Raw genomic sequence first — 18,522 nt, forward strand, 5'->3', positions numbered from 1 at the left:
TCAAATGGGATCTGGAAGGATATTGCTAAAGTAAAAATTGTGAGTGTTAATGTTTAAGAATTTAATCCTAAATTCTTAATTTAGTTAAGAGCAACGCTGTTAGTTTGCCATTCAGTTTATGATCCTCCCCTTAAAATATAAAATCTGGACTTCACTTCTAGTGGCTCCGTGGACAAATTTTTTTCTTAGGAAGTGATGCTTTGGGTTTTTGCTTTGTTCTAGTGAACCTAACTTACAGCCTGCGAATATCGTGTTGGTCTTCCAAGCACATCCTAGCCATGTCCACCTTTGTCTAATGTCCAGAAATTCACTAAGGTCTTCCAGGTCAGGGATACCAGGCTGTGGATTATGGACTGGTAGGTCAGTTTGGCTTTGTGGCTGAATGGACTGATGTTGCTAGGCTTCTCCAATATCTGATCATTGTCTTCTCTGGGAGCCCACCACCCATGCGTTCATCGACTTTGTAAAAAATCTGGGTGACCAAAACAGGCAATTCCAGTGTCTGCTCTTTTATCCAGACACTGATGGACTGAACCATTGAATCATTCAGCCATTCAAACTTTCAGTTGAATTATAGGGCTGCCCACCTTGCAAATGCTAACTCTGGATGGCTAACAATACATTAAAATTATGAAAAATAAATATCAGTGGAATAAAAAGTCAACATGCTACCTATAACACGATTCAAATAAATACAGGCCGTCCTTGATTAATGACCACAATCAAGCCCCAAACTTCCGTTGCAAAGTGAGACATTTGTGAAGTGAGTTTTGCTTCAACTTACAACCTTTCTTGCCACCCGTTGCTAAATGAATCTCTGCAGTTGTTAAGTTAGTCACACGGTTGTTAAGCGAATCGGGCTTCCCCCACTGACTTTGCTTGTCGGAAGGTTGCAAAAGGGAATCACGTGACACCGGGACCCTGTGACTGTCATAAATATGAGTCAGTTGCCAAGCACCCAAATGTAAATCACCTGACTATAGGTATGCTGCAACGGTCATAAGTGTGAAAAATGGTTATAAGTCACTTTTTCCAGTGCCGTTGTAACGGTTACTAAATGAACTGTTGTAAATTGAAGATGATCTGTAAATGGTCGCCAGGAACAAACCAGACAAGACAATAGATTTGTTGTTGTGGTTGTTGTTTAGTTGTTAAGTCATGTCTGATTCTTCACTACCCCATGGACCACAACACAGCCAGCCCCCCCCCCTGCATCCTCCACTCTCTCCAGGAGTTTTCCCAAATTCACGTTTGTTGGTTTGTTGCGTTGATGATACCATCTAACCATCCCATCCTCAGCCGTCCCCTTCTTCTTCTGCCTTCCGTCTTTCCCAGCCTCAGATTCTTTTCCCAGGAGCCCTTTCTCTCTTTTTTCATTTAGTGGCCAAAACCTCAGGATCTGTCCTTCCAAAGGACAACCAGGGTTGACTTCCATCAGGATCGAGGACACGAAATAGAAATCTCTAAGCTTCTATTAAAACCTCTGCTTTGAATTCCCCTTGATCCACAGAGGCCCCAACCGTGACTTTGAACCAGTTGATCAACTCTCAGTTCAGCCTACCCCACAGGGTTGTTTTAATGGGATGAGAGAGAGAGAGAGAGAGAGAGAGAGAGAGAGAGAGAGAGAGAGAGAGAGAGAGAAGTCTTGTATAATTCCTTTTTGGGGAAAAAAAAGGAATTGATTCAGAGAAGCGCGCGCTGCAAAAAGAAAAAAAAAAGAAGGGCCATAAACACAATGAACAAATGAATAAATAAATACATCTCGCAGACACGGGGATTTTATTATCGGTAAGTAGGTAGCGCTGTGCATTTGATGAAATGTAATGGAAACTGTAATTTGTATTCAGTTATGACTGCTCAGTGCTAAACCTCTAAATCGGGATGATCAAAATGCCGTGGTTGGGTTCATGTAACATGCTATATACATGCAAATAAATCCTTTCAGAGTTTAACAGGATGGCCTGCTCTAAGCCACATTCTCTCTTGGTATTTAAAAAAGCTCACCTCATATCACTCGGTTCTTACTGATTAACTGATTGAAGCGTAATTTTATGCTTTTGATTTTTTTTTTCTATTATTATTTTACTTCTTGGTGTGCTTGTTTGGATCAGAAAGAAAGAAAGAATAAAAAAAACAGTATATCTGGGCTTCTACTGTATATTGATTTTCTTCTCCTTTTCTTTTTTCCTTCTTACTGTCAAGGAGCTCTCAACAAGTAGCCAATTGGGAAGCTAAGCAGGACGGGACCTGGTTATTAGTTGGATAGGAGACCACCAAGAGATATACTGAAGCTATAGGTGTTAACCAGTAACCCCAACCACACCCATTACTTTCATATTATTGCCAAGATAACTTGATGGAATTGGATTTGAGGGAGATGTTTTTACCTTGATCTTCAGTTTCAGGAAACAGGTTTAAAGTAGATATTCTGGTTTTATTGTGTCTTGATCATTTTCAGCAAGCTTTTTTCATCATAAAGATGATTAAATAATTAATGTCTCTCAGCCCGACCCCTTGTTGTTGTGGGTAAAATAAGAAGAAGGTATGTTTAACAGTGTAGCTTGCCACCGTGAGTTACCTGTAAAAATAATGAAGGCAGGATATAAATAAATAAATAAATAAATACATAAATAAGTAAAATAATTCAGAGGTTACCCTTTCCAGACTGTTTGGAGATGTATTTATGGAATACAGGTTGTCCTCAGCTTAAGATTCATTTAACAACCGTTAAGTGCAGAGATTTGCTTAACAACTGTGCCAAGAAATGTCCTAAAATGGGGCAACGCTCACTTAACAACTGTCTCACTTAGCAACAGAAATTTTGGTCTCAGTTGTGGTCGTAAGTGAAGAACCACCTGTAGTTCAAGGGAGGATCTAATTCAGCTCGGAGACTGCAGGGTTAGAGAAATAATATCTTGATACATAAACAAAAACAGCTCATCTAGATCAATTGATCCCATTTTATGGAGAAAACTTCAGATCCTTCTCAGCTGCCCATGAGCCCAACCTAAGTTTTGCTTTAATCTGCTTTCACACATTCCAGAAATTTGGGAAGCACTGTTTTTAAACAAGCATCTTTCTCTTGGATCTGTCTCTTTCCTTGGTATAAAACAGGGGTCCTCAAACTTGGCCCTTTTATGACTGGTGGACTTCAACTCCCAGAATTCCTCAGCCAGGCACGCATGCCTGGCTGAGGAATGCTGGGAGTTGAAGTCCACCAGTCATAAAAAGGCCAAGTTTGAAGACCCCTGCTATAAAATTTCATTACAAGGAAACGGTGTATGTGCGCAGGGGGAGTTGTGTTGGTCTTCTGCACATGTTCAGAAATGTATTTAGATTTACTTCCTGACAATACTGAGGTTTTATTCTTGACATTGTCAACATGTTGTATAAAGTCAGCCTCTACTTCAGTGTTTCTCAACCTTGCCAGTTTTAAGATGGGTGGACTTCAATTCCCAGAATTCCCCAGTCAGGGATAGAGCAGTGTTGAGAAACTTATTTTTAAGTTTGGTACTTATAAGTAGGAAGTCTCTTTCTGTTCCTCTATATCGTTTTTATGTAGCTGGTGGAGAGAAATAGTCTTCCCTTTGAGTGAATGTGCACTTAGCACCCTAATTTATTTATCTATGGATGCTTAAAATGTTACATTGTTGTCCTGTTTCTGCTGTTTTCACAACAAGTGCAAGAGGCACACTCTTTATTTTTTGGAAACAGAACCAGAAAATATCAAAAGCGTTTTGTCATTTTCTTTTTCTCTGAAGTTTCGTTGACTCCTTGTTCCAAGCCATTGCCTTGGGATCTCCTGGGGGCGTTCATTCCATATTAACTCAATTCAATTCCGTTTCTCTTCCTGAGATTTGCCAATGTTGGCTCAGTGCTGCCCCCTAGCGGTATTTTACCCACCCTTAAATGCCTTTTTTATGACTGTGTTCTGGCTGCTATGAGAAAGAAAAGATTACTTTTAAAAACCAGACGATTATTCCAAGTTCATGGTGTTCTTTTTTCAATGACTTCAGCTGACAATGCCTACAGAAATAGATTTTCAAAAATCAAAAAAGAGAAAATTGGCTTAAAATAATATTTACTAGTGAAATATTATGTATATGTAAAACAGTCTTTATCACCCTTAACAACTTTAAGATGTGTAGACTTCTTTCTAAGATGTGTCTTAAGTCTCAAGTCTCTAAATATTTTTAAGCATTTTAAAGCATACTGGCTGGGAGATTCTGGGACTGAAGTCCACAGAGCTTCAAGCACACTGGCTGGGGGATTCTGGGAGCTGAAGCCCACAGAGCTTCAAGCATTCTGGCTGGGAGATTCTGGGAGTTGAAGTCCACAGAGCTTCAAGCACACTGGCTGGGGGATTCTGGGAGTTGAAGTCCATAGAACTTATAGCACGTTGACTGGTCAATTCTGAGAATTGAAGTCCAGACATTTTAAAGCTGCAGAGGTTGAAAAACACGGTGTACATTCTTCCCTCAAATTAAAACAAAAATGAAAAGATGTCTGTCTCCTATTTGATTCCTTCAGTGTAACATGAGGTGGCAGCCTTCAGATAAAGCTGAAGTAAAAGTCCCAGCATTGATAAAGGGGGTTCAAAGTTGGAACTGGCTACCTTTTTTGTAGAGGAGAAGAGAGAAAGATTGGGTTTACATACCCTGGTGTGACACCTCAAGATGTGGTTTCCTTGATTGTTGTTCATCACAATGCGTGTTTTTCAAAGGCGTTGGATTATAACCCTCCAAATCCTTCAGTTTTGGCTAGGGGAAAAAATTGCCAGTGGGTGTAAATGCCAAATTGATTAGGTGGAAACTAATCAAGGAGAGAAGCAACCTAGAACTAAAGAGAAATCTTCGGACAGTGAGAACAATTAATCAGTGGAATGACTTGCCACCAGAAGTTGTGGGTGCTCCAACACTGCAGGCTTTTAAGGAGAGACTGGACAGCCATTTGTCTGAAATGGTATAGATTTTCCTGCCTGAGTAGGGGGTTGGACTAGAAGACCTCCAAGGTCCCTTCTAACTCTGTTTTTTCTGTTAAATTGGAATTGGGAAGACTGAGATTGAGGTTCGAGTTCCACTTCAGCTATGGAAGCTCCTGGGGGACTTTGAACTAATCATTTTCTCTCAGCTCCAAAGCTCATATGAGGTAGTGGAGAAGATGCTGGTCTAGGAGCACAGAGGCCTGGGTTCTAATCTTCCCTCAGCCATAGAAGATCTCCCAAGGTCATCCCTTTCTCTCAGCCAGAGAATCAGTTTAGTCTAGTGGGGAAGATGATGGATTAAGAGCAAAGAGACCCAGGTTTTAATCCTCCCTTAGGCACAGAGTTTCTCTGGGTGGCTTTGGGCAGGGTAGCATCCCTAGCCCAACCTATCGTGCAGGGTTGTTGTGGGGAAAAATAAGGGGGAGGGTGGTAGTCTTTCCTCTTTCGGCTCCTAAATAAAAGAGGAGGATGGAAATCCAATAAATAAATCAAAGGAGTTGATCCAGCAGATCTAAGATACACCAGGTGGGTGTATTGGCCGGTCTATTTGGGTTGGATTCATGGTTATCCCTCTTCAGTTTTTTTTTTTTAACCAGAAAAATGCTTCATCTGAATCACTGATTTGTTCTTCCTTCCTTCCTTCCTTCCTTCCTTCCTTCCTTCCTCTCCCTTTTCTTCCCTCCTTTTTCTTTCTTCCTTCCTTTTCCTCCCTTCCTCTCTTTCCCATTCCTTCCTCCCTCCCTCGCTCCCTCCATCCATCTCCTTTTTCTTCCCTCTTTTCCTTCCTTCCTTTCTTTCTTTTCCTCTTCCTCCCTTCCTCTTTTTCCTTCCCTCCTTCCCTTTTAACTTCCTTTCTTTTCCTTCCTTCCTCCCTCTCCCTTCCTTTTCTTCCCTTTTTCCTTCCTTTCTTTTCTTCTTCCTCCCTTCCTTTTTCCTCCCTTCCTTTCTTCCCTTTTAACTTCCTTTCCCTTCCTTCCTTCCCCTTTATCTTCCATTCTTTTCCTTTCTTCTTCTCTCCCTTTCTTTTTCTTATTCCCTCCCTCCCTTCTTCTTTTTCCTTCCTTCCTTCCCCTTTATCTTCCATTTTTTCTTTTCTTCTCTCCCTTCCTTTTTCTTATTCCCTCCCTCCCTTCCTCTTTTTCCTTCCTTCCTTCCTCCTTCCTTCCTTCCTTCCACTTTATCTTCCATTCTTTTCCTTTCTTCTTCTCTCCCTTTCTTTTTCTTATTCCCTCCGTCCCTTCCTCTCTTTTTCCTTCCTTCCTTCCTCTTTATCTTCCATTTTTCCTTTTCTTCTCTCCCTTCCTTTTTCTTATTCCCTCCCTCTTTTTCCTTCCTTCCTTCCCCTTCATCTTCCACTCTTTTCCTTTCTTCTTCTCTCCCTTCCTTTTCCTCCTTCCCTCCTTCCCTCTTTCTCTCCCCCATTCCCCTCCCTCCAGGTGTTTTGGTACCAAGTGTGCTGGCTGCGCGCAGGGCATCTGTCCCAGCGATTTGGTCCGGAGGGCCAGGAGCAAAGTCTTTCATCTGAACTGTTTCACTTGCATGATGTGCAACAAGCAACTGTCAACCGGCGAGGAACTTTATATCATTGACGAGAACAAATTTGTCTGCAAAGAAGATTATCTGAGCAACAGCAACTCTGCCAAAGAGAACAGTCTGCACTCAGGTGAGGCATTTTCTTGGCTGGGAAAACTGATCCGAGCAGATTTTGCTTTGCTTGAGCCGAGAGATGAGAGTTGGCATCAAAGGCTTGGCTTCAAATGTCTCACAGTGACAAAAAAGGAACTCAGTTTACATGCCCTGCTGTTGGTGAAACCGAGCACTGGTTTAGAAGAACTGACGGGGAGACTAACTCAGGAGAAAAATTTGTAGCTTCCATTTTTCTACAGAGCTAAATAGAACTCCCAGCATCAGAGGCAGTCTATCTTGGAATATGTGTGGCAGTTGTGTGGACTTATAGAGAGTTGACCGAGAGCCCAATGCTAGCATGCCTTTGGGATTTTGATTTTCTCCTTTATCAGAGAAACAAGACTTTCAATCTGTTGACACAAAGCATAGTCTTTTCCTGACACAAACCCCTGGCCTCTTTATTCCAGTATTGTTTAGAGCAGGATTTCTCAACCTTGGCAACTTTAAGAAGTCTGGACTTCAGCTTCCAGAGTTCCCCAGCCAGCGTCACTTGAAGTCCAGACTTCTTAAAGTTGCCAAGGTTGAGAGAGAGAGAGAGGGGGGGGGGGGGAGAGAGAGATATGGATGGACAGACAGACGGTGGATGGATGATAGGGATAGATAGATAGATAGATAGATAGATAGATAGATAGATAGATAGATGATAGGTGGGTGGGTGGGTGGGTGGATGGGTGGATGGATGGATGGATGGATGGATAGATGATAGGGATAGATAGATAGATAGATAGATAGATAGATAGATAGATAGATAGATAGATGATAGATGGATGGATGAATGGATGATGATAGGGATAGATAGATAGATAGATAGATAGATAGATAGATAGATAGATAGATAGATAGATAGATAGATGGATGATGGATGATAGGGATAGATAGATAGGTAGGTAGGTAGGTGGGTGGGTGGGTGGGTGGGTGGATGGATGGATGATGGATGGATGGATGGATGATAGGGATAGATAGATAGATAGATAGATAGATAGATAGATAGATAGATAGATAGATAGATAGATAGATAGATAGATAACCTTTATTGCCATTTTTACTGTGGGCACATTGGCACACATTAAAAATGAAATTTTGTTGCTTGCTCTCAAAAGTGTACACATACATAACACACATTTAAACATGCTATATGCAGCATATATATAAACCTACACCCTTACGTATAAATATCATAAATACTAATCACTGTCCATCTTGAATACATAGCGGAAGGAGGAAGCTTTAGAGTTCACAGGGTTAATACTGTATGGAACAAAACTGTGACTGAATCTGGGTGTTCTGCTTCTGATACCACGGAGCCCCCTCCTCCCAGAAGGGAACAAGGAAAACAGGTCATGGAGAAGCTGCGTAGCGTCCCGCACAATCTCACGGACTCTGCTCAAGCATTGCTTCTATGCCATGTCCTGGATGGAAGGGAGGGAACTGCCAACAGGTTTCCATTGACTGGCAACTCTGACTCAGCCGAAGCGACATCCTTTCCCTTTCTCAAATTAAGGCACCATCCAACTCCCTATCAAACAATGGAACAGCGTAGGGGGGGGGGTGATGCCTTGGTAAAGAAAGAAAAGCCAAAATAATTAACAAGTCACAGGAGAATGGAGGGAAAGTCAGTGAAAATCATTGAATGAGAAAGGTTCGTTTCAGCCGCTGAATCCAATTTCCGACTCGGAGCTGGAATGCAAGAGAAGGAATTTTACATTCCGCAGACCTGAAGTTTGCAGTGGATCGTACAGCGGAAGGCCTGAAGTGAAGTTTTTCATTATATAGGACAGGGGGAGGCAACCTTGGCTCTTTTATGACTCGTGGACTCCAACTCCCAGAATTCCTGAGCCAGCATGGCTCAGCTTGGAAACCTCTCCCTTTCCCCTCAGCATGGCTGGCTCAGGAATTCTGGGAATTGAAGTCCACGAGTCATAAAAGAGCCAAGGTTGCCTACCCCTGGTATAGGAGAATATCGATATTTGTAGCTCAGGACTAAAATGAGGGGTCCTTGTGCTCTCCGAGCTTGGTTGTTTTCTTTCAGACATTTCATTACCTAACTAGATAACATCATCAGTGCTAGAAGAGAGTGGGGTTTGCTCTCATTTTATGTTCTGGCGGCTTGCCCTATATCAGTGTGGGTGGAAATGGTTTTGGAGATTTCTTGGTTGAACTGTTTATGGTTAGATTGTTTGAGGTATTATTTACTTCTTGAGCATTGGTCAAAGGTTAGTCTGGTGTTATACCATCGTTAGGCCAACAATCAAGAAGCAAACAATATCACAAACAAGCTAACCGTAAACAGCCCAACCAAAGAACCTCCAAGATTACTCCCACTGACAGGGCAAGCCCGTCAGAATATAAAATGAGAGCAAACCCTACCGTAAATGCCGGCGTACAAGACGACCCCCGTCTTTATAGCCGGGCCGCATTCCTAGAAAGTCGTCTTATACGCCGGAAACTACCAGTATTTCCGGTGTATAAGATGACTCGGCATATAAGACAACCCCCGTCTTTGGCGCCAATTTCAGCGCTTGTGGAAGTCGCCTTATACGCCGGCATTTACGGTACTCCCTACTAGCACTGATGAAGGTACCTAGTTTGGTAATGAAACGTCTGCAAGAAAACAACCAAGCTCAGAGAGCACCAAGGACTTCCCCGTCCACTTCCTCCTTCTCACCTTCCTCCCTTTTCCTCCTCCTCCTCCTCCTCCTCACAAATCCCACTCCCTTCTAGCCCTGATGATGTTACCTAGTTTGGTAATGAAACGTCTGCAAGAAAACACCAAGCTCAGAGAGCACCAAGGACTTCCCAGTTCTCTTCCTCCTTCTCATCTTCCTCCCCTCCTCCTCCTCCTCCTCATCATCCTCCTCCTCATCATCATCACAAACCCTACTCCCTACTTGCACTGATGGAGTTACCTAGTTTGGTAATGAAATGTCTGCAAGAAAACAACCAAGCTCAGAGAGCACCAAGGACTTCCCCGTCCTCTTCCTCCTTCTCATCTTCCTCCCCTTCTCCTCCTCCTCCTCTTTGTCCTCCTCCTCCTCTTCATCATCATCACAAACCCTACTCCCTACTAGCACTGATGGAGTTACCTAGTTTGGTAATGAAATGTCTGCAAGAAAACAACCAAGCTCAGAGAGTATCCAGAACCCTTTGTACAGGAGATTATTTTATGATAGCAAAAAAAAAAAAGCAGAGTTTTTTTGAAAGGGAGGGAGAACAAATCGGCATTATATTACAACAAAATAGAACACGGAATCCCTGAGCAGGTTGTCCTATTAACAAACTTTACTAAAAGGCTGAGGCTTTTGTGAGTTGAAGCTCGCTTCATCTGATGCATTCAGCCGTCAAGCCAATCTATGCACTCGGATTAAATGAAACGCAGCTCCCCGAAGCTTTTAATCAAAGTTCAGAAAAGGTACTGCGGGACTCTCTTTTGTCCAGCATCAGATCGGGTGCCCAGGCCATTGGTTCTTTCGGATTTGGGGGGATTTTAAACTTTTATTATTAGTGAAAAGGATAGCATAAAAAGCATCTACGCCAAGCAAGATGACCCCCAAATCTCTGACCAAGCTGCCAGCAGCTCCTTAATAATGAGAGCAGAAATATCTCAAGGATGGCCAATTTCCACAGCACAGGTAGTCCTCAACTTACGACGGTCCATATAGCAACCGTTCAAAGTCACAATGGTGCTGAAAAATGCGACGTACGACTGAGTTTCATACTTAACAACCTTAGCAGCATCCCCATGGTTATTTAATCGAAATTCAGGCATTTGACAACTTGTATTTATGACAGTCGCAGTATCTACTGGGTTCTGGGATCCCCTTTGGCAACCTGCTGACAGGCCAAAGCCAATTGGGGGAAGCCAGATTCACTTAACAACCACGTTGCTAACTTAACAACTGCAGTGATTCACTTAACAACTGTGATAAGCAAGGTCGTAAAATGAGGCAAAACTAACTTAACAACTGTCTCACCCAGCAAAAGAAATTTTGGGCTGTTAAGTCGAGGATTACTTCAGTGGTGGGATTCAAATATGTGAACAACCGGTTCTCTGTGTGGATGCTGCTTCCAGAAGCCCCTTCTGGGCCTGGGCAACAAAAAATTAGCTACCGGTTCTGCCAAAGTGGTGCAAACCAGCCGAATCCCACCACTGGATTACTTGTACCCAGTGATGGGGTCTGTACAGAAGACCCCCCCCAACAAACAGCAACAACCGCAAGGTTTTATTAAAACTTGGCACCATGATTTCGTGGCCCGGTTATAGTCAGGAGACTGCAAGCCCTGACATTGGCTGGGATGGGTATCAAAATTTCCGAGACTTTCGCCTTAAGAAAAGTTTTGCAGTAAACAAGAGTAAAAAACAAACAAACAAACAAGCAGCTTAACTCAAAATAAGATCTAAACTTCTCGACTTTTCTTGAGAGGAGAAATCCAAACAGGTCAATAAACTTTTCAGAATAACTTTGGTCTCTCGCATTGCCGATATAGATGCCAGGCTTTTATGTTGTAATAATATGAGGCTGATACTTCCCACCAATTTCTCCTTTTCAGTCTTACCAGTTAAAGATGCCATCCCCAACAGGGCGTATAGCAGAGGTCACCCAACCTTGTCTGCTTTATGACTTGTGGACTTCAATTCCCAGAATTCCTCAGCCAGCCATGCATGGTTGGCTGAGGAATTCTGGGAGTTGAAGTCCACAAGTCATAAAGCGGATGAGGTTGGGAACCCCTGGCATATAGGACCAGCATTTCTATTTGGGAATACTGGTAATGATCTTATTTACTTACTTATTTACTTATTTACTTATTTACTTACTTACTTACTTACTTACTTACTTACTTACTTACTTACTTACTTACGCCTCCTATTTTCACTACATCAACAACCCTGTGAAGTGGGTTGGGCTGAGAGAGAGAAAGAGAGACTGGTTCAAAGCTGGCTTTCATAGATTAGAACAATCACAGTTTAATAATAATATTATAATAATAAAGTTGGAAGGGACCTTGGAGGTCATCGAGTCCAACCCTACACCATTTCGGACAAATGGCTGTCCAGTCTCTTCTTAAAAACCTCCTGTGTTGGAGCATTCACCACTTCTGGAGGCAGGTTGTTCCACTGGTTAATTGTTCTAACTGTCAGGAAGTTTCTCCTTAGTTCTAGGTTGCTTCTCTCCTTGATTAGTTTCCATCCGTTGCTTCTTGTCCTGCCTTCAGGCACCTTGGAGAATAGCTTGACTCCTTCTTCTTTGTGGCAGCCCCTGAGATATTGGAACACTGCTATCATGTCCCCCCTCGTCCTTCTCTTCATTAAACTAAACATACCCAATTCCAGCAGCCGTTCCTTATATGCTTTAGCTTCCAGTCCCCTAATCATCTTTGTTGCTCTACTCTGTACTCTTTCTAGAGTCTCAACATCTTTTTTACATCATGGTGACCAAAACTGGATGCAGTATTCCAAGTGTGGCCTTACTTGGAATACTGCATCCAGTATTTCCTGGTGATTGGCTAAAAGTCATCCATCTGGGTTTCGTGAAGAAGGCAGGACTAGAATTCAAAGTTTCCTGGCGATTGGCCCAAAGTTACCCAGCCAGCTTTCACACCTAAGGCAGGATTTGAACTCACTGTCTCCTAGTAATTGGCCCAAAGCCATCTATCCAGGTTTCATGAAGAAGGCGGGGCTAGAACTTCCTGTCTACTGGCTTCTATATGGTGCCATAACCACTAGACCAGGGGTAGGCAACCTTGGCTCTTTTATGACTCGTGGACTTCAATTACCAGAATTCCTGAGCCGGCATGGCTCAGCTTGGAAACCTCTCCCTTTCCCCTCAGCATGGCTGGCTCAGGAATTCTGGGAGTTGAAGTCCACGAGTCATAAAAGAGCCAAGGTTGCCTACCCCTGCACTAGACCATACTGGCTCTCCAAATAATGATCTTCCCATTATCTTAAAAAAAAAAATCTTTCAAATAATATAGATGTTCCTAAATACAAACAGCATTATTCAAATGGAAGACCCCCAAATCAAGATTTTGCTAATCCGTGAACAAGACCAGGAGACAGTTAATAAATTTGCAAGCTTGGTAGAGGAGTAAAATCTGGTAGTTCGCTTTGTTTTTTTTCCAGGCATTTGAATTTCTTTGGTTTAACTGGGAGTGATCACACATGAAATAACTGGGAGTGATCACACATGATCACACATGAAAGTCCTATTTATTTCCATCAAGAGAAGACACGCTAAATTATATATAATAGAGTTGGACAATGGCTGGACCGGGAAACCTTTACCTTTTATATATTATGTTAAATTACTATCTATTTTTATCAGGAAAGGACACTTTACATTATAACATTAAACCCCAAATCTAGAATTTCCTAAGCGCACAATAGCTACATTTTGCTATCATGGTGCATTTATTCTTCACACTTATAACCTCTTTCTCTCTCTTTTTTTCCCTCACCCACCTTAAGAGCTCAGGATGGCTTATCTGGGATATTCCATTTTAGTCTGACAGTGAACCTATAACATAGATCAAGCAGTGATTTTAAAGCTCAGAAAGTGATTTGAACCCTTCTCGCTTTAATCCAGGAGGAGATGATTTAGACTTTCCCAAGCTTCCTTGTTCTTATCCTAGAATCTCGAGAGCAAAGCTGTACCAAAAAAAAAAAAAAAAAAGGAGCTTTAAGATGTGATATTTTCATACCAGGGATTTATTTTAGGGGACTGGAAGAGTTTAAATACCTTCTACCCCAAATTCTTCTCCTGGTTTCTGGAAATATTTCTTCATTTCTTTTGTATAATTTAAAGATAAATTTGAGGATACGTTCTTACGTTAAGGATAAAGTGAGGATAAATTTAAGGATGCATTGATACCTTAAGGATGAATTAAAGATAAATTGTAGGTGTGATTTTGTGACTCTCACACCCCAAAAGTGGGAACCCCTGTCAAATTATCACACATTCCTCTTGAGCTGATCAGTAAATCCACATGTTTTCTCCAAATTTATCACCCTTCTCACTTTTCACCCTTCTCACTTATAACTCGTCTGAAGGGATACCAGCAGTAAAGAGAAAACATTATCATAATAACAACAGCACCAATATCAACAACAATTCTCTCCGGCATGGGGATCAGGACCCTGTGAGATATGATTAATTATTGTCAACGGTGTATCCACAGCTGCCTCTTTTTCCTTTTCTTCTTGTTAGTGTGTATTTTTTTTTCCATGTTAATTTTGTATGGATTTAACGACAGCTTGAACTGGATTCCCTCACCCAGAGTTGAGTAACATAAGCAAAGAAACAAACAACAACAATGATATTATTATATCTTTTTTTTTCATATTGTAAGGTTAATAGCAAGATGCATGGCATATAAATGTAATTAATAAGTAAAATAGATAAATAAACAGCAATATGGCAAAATTGATTATTTTATTTAAAGAGGAGAATATACTTGAGTATGTTTTTCATTTGGATACCACTTCTGAATTTTGTCCTTGTGACGAAAAAATATTTACGTGATTTTGACTTTGGCTTTGCCGATTAGATAGATTTTCTGTTATAGAAATAGCTAGTTATATATTAATGTGTAAAAATGAAAAGTTGAGGCTAGAGTGCTTTCATTTTGTACTGTGCTAAAAAGAGTCGGAAGTCAACCCCCCCCTTTTTTTTTTCTTTCCCCTTGTACCTCACACTTTCTCTTCCCCTTTTCTTTTCCCTCCCTTAATTTCTTATTTCTCCTTTTTCTTTGTATTTTATATTTTATATATTAAATAAAATTATTTAAAAAAGAAAAAATAATATTAATACAGAATGTAATAAATAAATAAAATAAAATTATTATTATTATTATTATTACTATTATTATTATTATTATTATTATTATTATTATTATTATTATTATTATTATTGGAGTACCACTTGAACACCATTGGCATTGACAAATTCGTTATCAGTCAATTGCAAAAGGCGGCCTTACCAGGAACTGCTTCCATCCTGCGACGATACCTGTAATACCATCAAACATCCACATCTGCCTATCCCAGGTCCTGGGTAAGGACTCGATAGGTAGACAAAATGCCAAATCCAGTCTGAACATCTGGCTGACTGTGCGATGATCATAATAATAATAATAATAATAATAATAATAATAATAATAATAATAATAATAATAATAATAATATAATAATGTCCACTGTTTCTTCAGCTTCTTTGCATAGGCGGCACTTACTGTCTGTTGCTGTCTTCTCAATTTTGACTTTGTATGCATTTGTCCTTAAGGCTTGGTCTTGTGCAGCCAGAATTAGTCCCTCGGTCTCTTTCTTCAATTTTCCTGCTCTTAGCCATTGCCAGGTTTATTATTATCTGCTTTCCCAGCTATTTTTTTAATGTATTGGCCATGTAGTGCTTTGTCTTCCCATGCCTCTATTCTGTTCTTCATTTGGTCTTTCTTGTAGGCCAGTTTGGTCTCTCCAGTAGTTAGTAAGCCTTCCTGATATACTAATTTCAGTGCATCTTCATCATTGTTCTTCAGATATTCTTCCAAAGCCATTTTTTCTTCTTCAACCATCTGATGTACTTGTAGCATTCCACGCCCACCTATTTGCCTTGGTAGATAAAGTCTATCAATGTCACTGCGTGGATGAAGGGCGTGATTCATTGTCATTATTTTTCTGGTCTGCCTATCCATTGCTTTTAGTTCTGCTTGAGTCCAGTCCACTATTCCAGCTGTGTATCTAATGACTGGGATTGCCCAGGTGTTGATTGCCTTTATGGTATTTCCTCCATTGAGTTTGGATTTTAAGATCTTCTTCACTCTCTTGATGTATTTGGTAAGCTGTTGCAAGAAGATTGCACAGACTGATTACAAGCAGCGACATGACAAAGTAGCAACAATGGTGCATTGGAAGATCTGCAAAAAATACCATTTGCCTGTAAGCAAAAACTGGTGGGATCATAAAATAGAGAAAGTCATAGAAAATGATAAAATTAAACTGCTCTGGGACTTCAGAATTCAAACAGACAAGCACCTGCAACATAACACCCCAGACTTAACAATTGTCGATAAGAAAGACAAAAAAGTCTGGATAGTGGACGTGGCAGTGCCTGGAGATAGCAGAATAGAAGAGAAAGAACTGGAGAAGATAACAAAATACAAAGACCTACAAATAGAAATAGAAAGACTGTGGCAAAAGCAAGCAAGGGTAGTACCAATAGTCATAGGCTCCTTGGGTGCAATCCCAAAACAACTGGAGCACCACTTGAACACCATTGGCATTGACAAATTCGCTATTAGTCAATTGCAAAAGGCGGCCTTATTAGGAACTGCTTCCATCCTGCGACGATATCTGTAATACCATCAAACATCCACATCTGCCTATCCCAGGTCCTGGGTAAGGACTCGATAGGTAGACAAAATGCCAAATCCAGTCTGAACATCTGGCTGACTGTGCGATGATTGATAATAATAATAATATAATGCAGAACTTAGAGCTGGACAATGCTGAGAAAAGAGCTCAGACCTTAAAAGTTAGACCACTCTTTCCATGTGTAATTCTATAGGCATTAATTTGGAAGAAAATGTAATTGAATTGGAGAGAGAGAGACACTTGAGCAATTTTTTTTTCATTTTGTCTTCTCGGCTTTGCTTTTCTTCATTACCTTCATCCCCAAGTCATTTCTCAGTCCTCTGCAAAGCAGCACGCTTTCCTTCTTGTCGTTTATGTTGTTATTTTCCTCCATCCCTCCTTTCTCTTCTTTTCTCTTTGTGTTGCCCCTTTCTCTGGCTTCCTTCTATGCATCACAGTTAGGAAAGAAAACTATTTTGTTATTTAGGAATGGAGGGGGGGGGTCTGGATTGGAGAAAAGGCTATACGCTTTCTTGCGGATGAGAATCAAAGCTTCAGTGGCCCGGAAAGATTGACTGAATGTCAGGCAAATATTTGAAGTGATGGGGTGGTGTTGCTTGCCGAGTCTGGTTTCAGCCCTCTTGTTTGTTTCTTTTACTTTGCTGGTGGGGTGTTAGTAAAGTCACACCAGACAAAGCAGATCACAGGGGTTGAGGAGACGTGTAACTCCCTATCCACACTTGGCTGTAAACTATGGGGTGGAGCAAGCCATGAGGTGTCTATGGGTCCCTTCCTTTTGGAAAAGCGGGCGCTGGGGGGGGGGACAGAAAATTGGATTTCCATTTTTAAATGCCAGGGAGATCAGAGAAGGCAGACGGGCCATGTGGATTTTGCTGGAAAGTGTTTGGGAAGGTGTGTGGGGGGAAGCTATGAATTGATGGGGGGGATGGTGGTGAAGAAATTCACAGGACAAGCCGATATTTGGCCAGGCAGACTTAACACGGAGGTGCCTGGGTCAGTTTCACACCCACATGTCAGTGTGTACACGTGTAAAGTGTGAAGGCTTGTGGGGAGGGAGAGGAAGAAAAAGGAGGGCGACTTGGGAACAATTTTCACTCCCACGTGAGAAATTGTTAACACATCTTCTCTTCGGTTTAAAAAAATGGAGTGACAAACAAAGATGAAGTTTAGGAACGGAAGAGATTCTTCATATAAAATCTTAAGGCATGATCTGGCAGAGATCGCATTTTATTCATTTTTAAATTTTATTTAGTATTTATTTTTTCCGCATTTATTATTTTATAAATAACTCAAGGTGGCGAACATAGCAAATACTTTTTCGTTCTCCTAGTTTCCTCACAACAACCTTGTGAGTTGGGATGGGCCGAGAGAGAGAGAGAGAGAGAGAGAGAGAGAGAGAGAGAGAGAGAGAGAGAGAGAGAGAGAGAGAGAGAGAGAGAGAGAGAGACTGGTCCAAAGTCACCCAGTCAGCTTTCATGCCTAAGGCAGGACTAGAACTCACCAACTCCTGGTGATTAGCCTAAGTCACCCAATTAGCTTTCCTGATTAGGTGATTCACTATCTCCTGGTTGCCCAATCTCTTCTTAAAAATTTCCAGTGTTGGAGCATCCATAATTTCTAGAGGCAAACCATTCCATTGGTTAATTGTTCTAACTGTCAGGAAATTTCTCCTTAATTCCAGATTATTTCTCTCCTTGATTCGTTCCCATCCGTTGCTTCCTGTCCTGCCTTCAGGTGCTTTGGAGAATAGCTTGATTCCCTCTTATTTGTGGCAGCCCCTTAGATATTGAAACACTCCTTAATAGCTATATATATTCTATTAATATATACTTAAATAGATAAATAAATTGCAAATTATCTAAAAAAACAATCAGGAGATTTTGCCCAATTTCCTACATATCCCTCTGTAGATCATACCGGACTAGAAAGATGACTGTTTCTATCAATCTCTATCCCCTTTGTATGTAAATATATCTGCTTCTTCTTCTTGCAGCCACAACTGGTAGCGACCCCAGCCTGTCCCCGGATTCGCAAGACCCTTGCCAGGATGACAGCAAGGATTTGGAAAGCGCCAATATCTCCGACAAAGAAGTGGGCAGCAATGAGAACGACGACCAAAACCTGGGGGCCAAAAGGAGAGGGCCCCGCACCACCATTAAAGCCAAGCAATTGGAGACCCTCAAAGCAGCATTTGCTGCCACTCCGAAACCCACCCGGCACATCCGTGAGCAGCTGGCACAGGAGACCGGCCTTAACATGCGTGTCATCCAGGTATGAACATTTGAAGAGTAGGGAGGGAAAATGGTGGGATGCCGTGACTATAAGGGGAAGCCAACTGTGGTCCAGATCTTTTGAAGTTGGCTCAAGATGAACTGGCTGGATTCAGTTCGGGGACTTCTGAAAACTGACAGCGGCTTGCATGGAATGCGTTCAGATCTTCACCCGTTGGGCTGAATTGATTGTTTGGATATCTGCTTTTCTTCGGGTT

General features: G+C 41.4%; 1 protein-coding gene across 1 annotated transcript in view; it reads left to right on the forward strand.

Moving 5' to 3' along the window:
* The window catches only part of LOC120310741 (LIM/homeobox protein Lhx1), a 31,984-nt gene extending 13,673 nt beyond the window's left edge, over positions 1–18,311 (forward strand). Inside the window, exons 2-3 of the mRNA XM_039349509.1 lie at positions 6,421–6,647; positions 18,028–18,311. Of these exons, the coding sequence (XP_039205443.1) occupies positions 6,421–6,647; positions 18,028–18,311 (511 nt within the window). The remainder of the gene's footprint in view (positions 1–6,420; positions 6,648–18,027) is intronic.
* Positions 18,312–18,522: the final 211 nt, after the last annotated feature.

The sequence above is a fragment of the Crotalus tigris genome, unplaced genomic scaffold (genome assembly GCF_016545835.1).
Source record: "Crotalus tigris isolate CLP2741 ecotype Arizona unplaced genomic scaffold, ASM1654583v1 scf7180000018281.3766051976:431988, whole genome shotgun sequence".
NCBI lineage: Eukaryota > Metazoa > Chordata > Lepidosauria > Squamata > Viperidae > Crotalus > Crotalus tigris.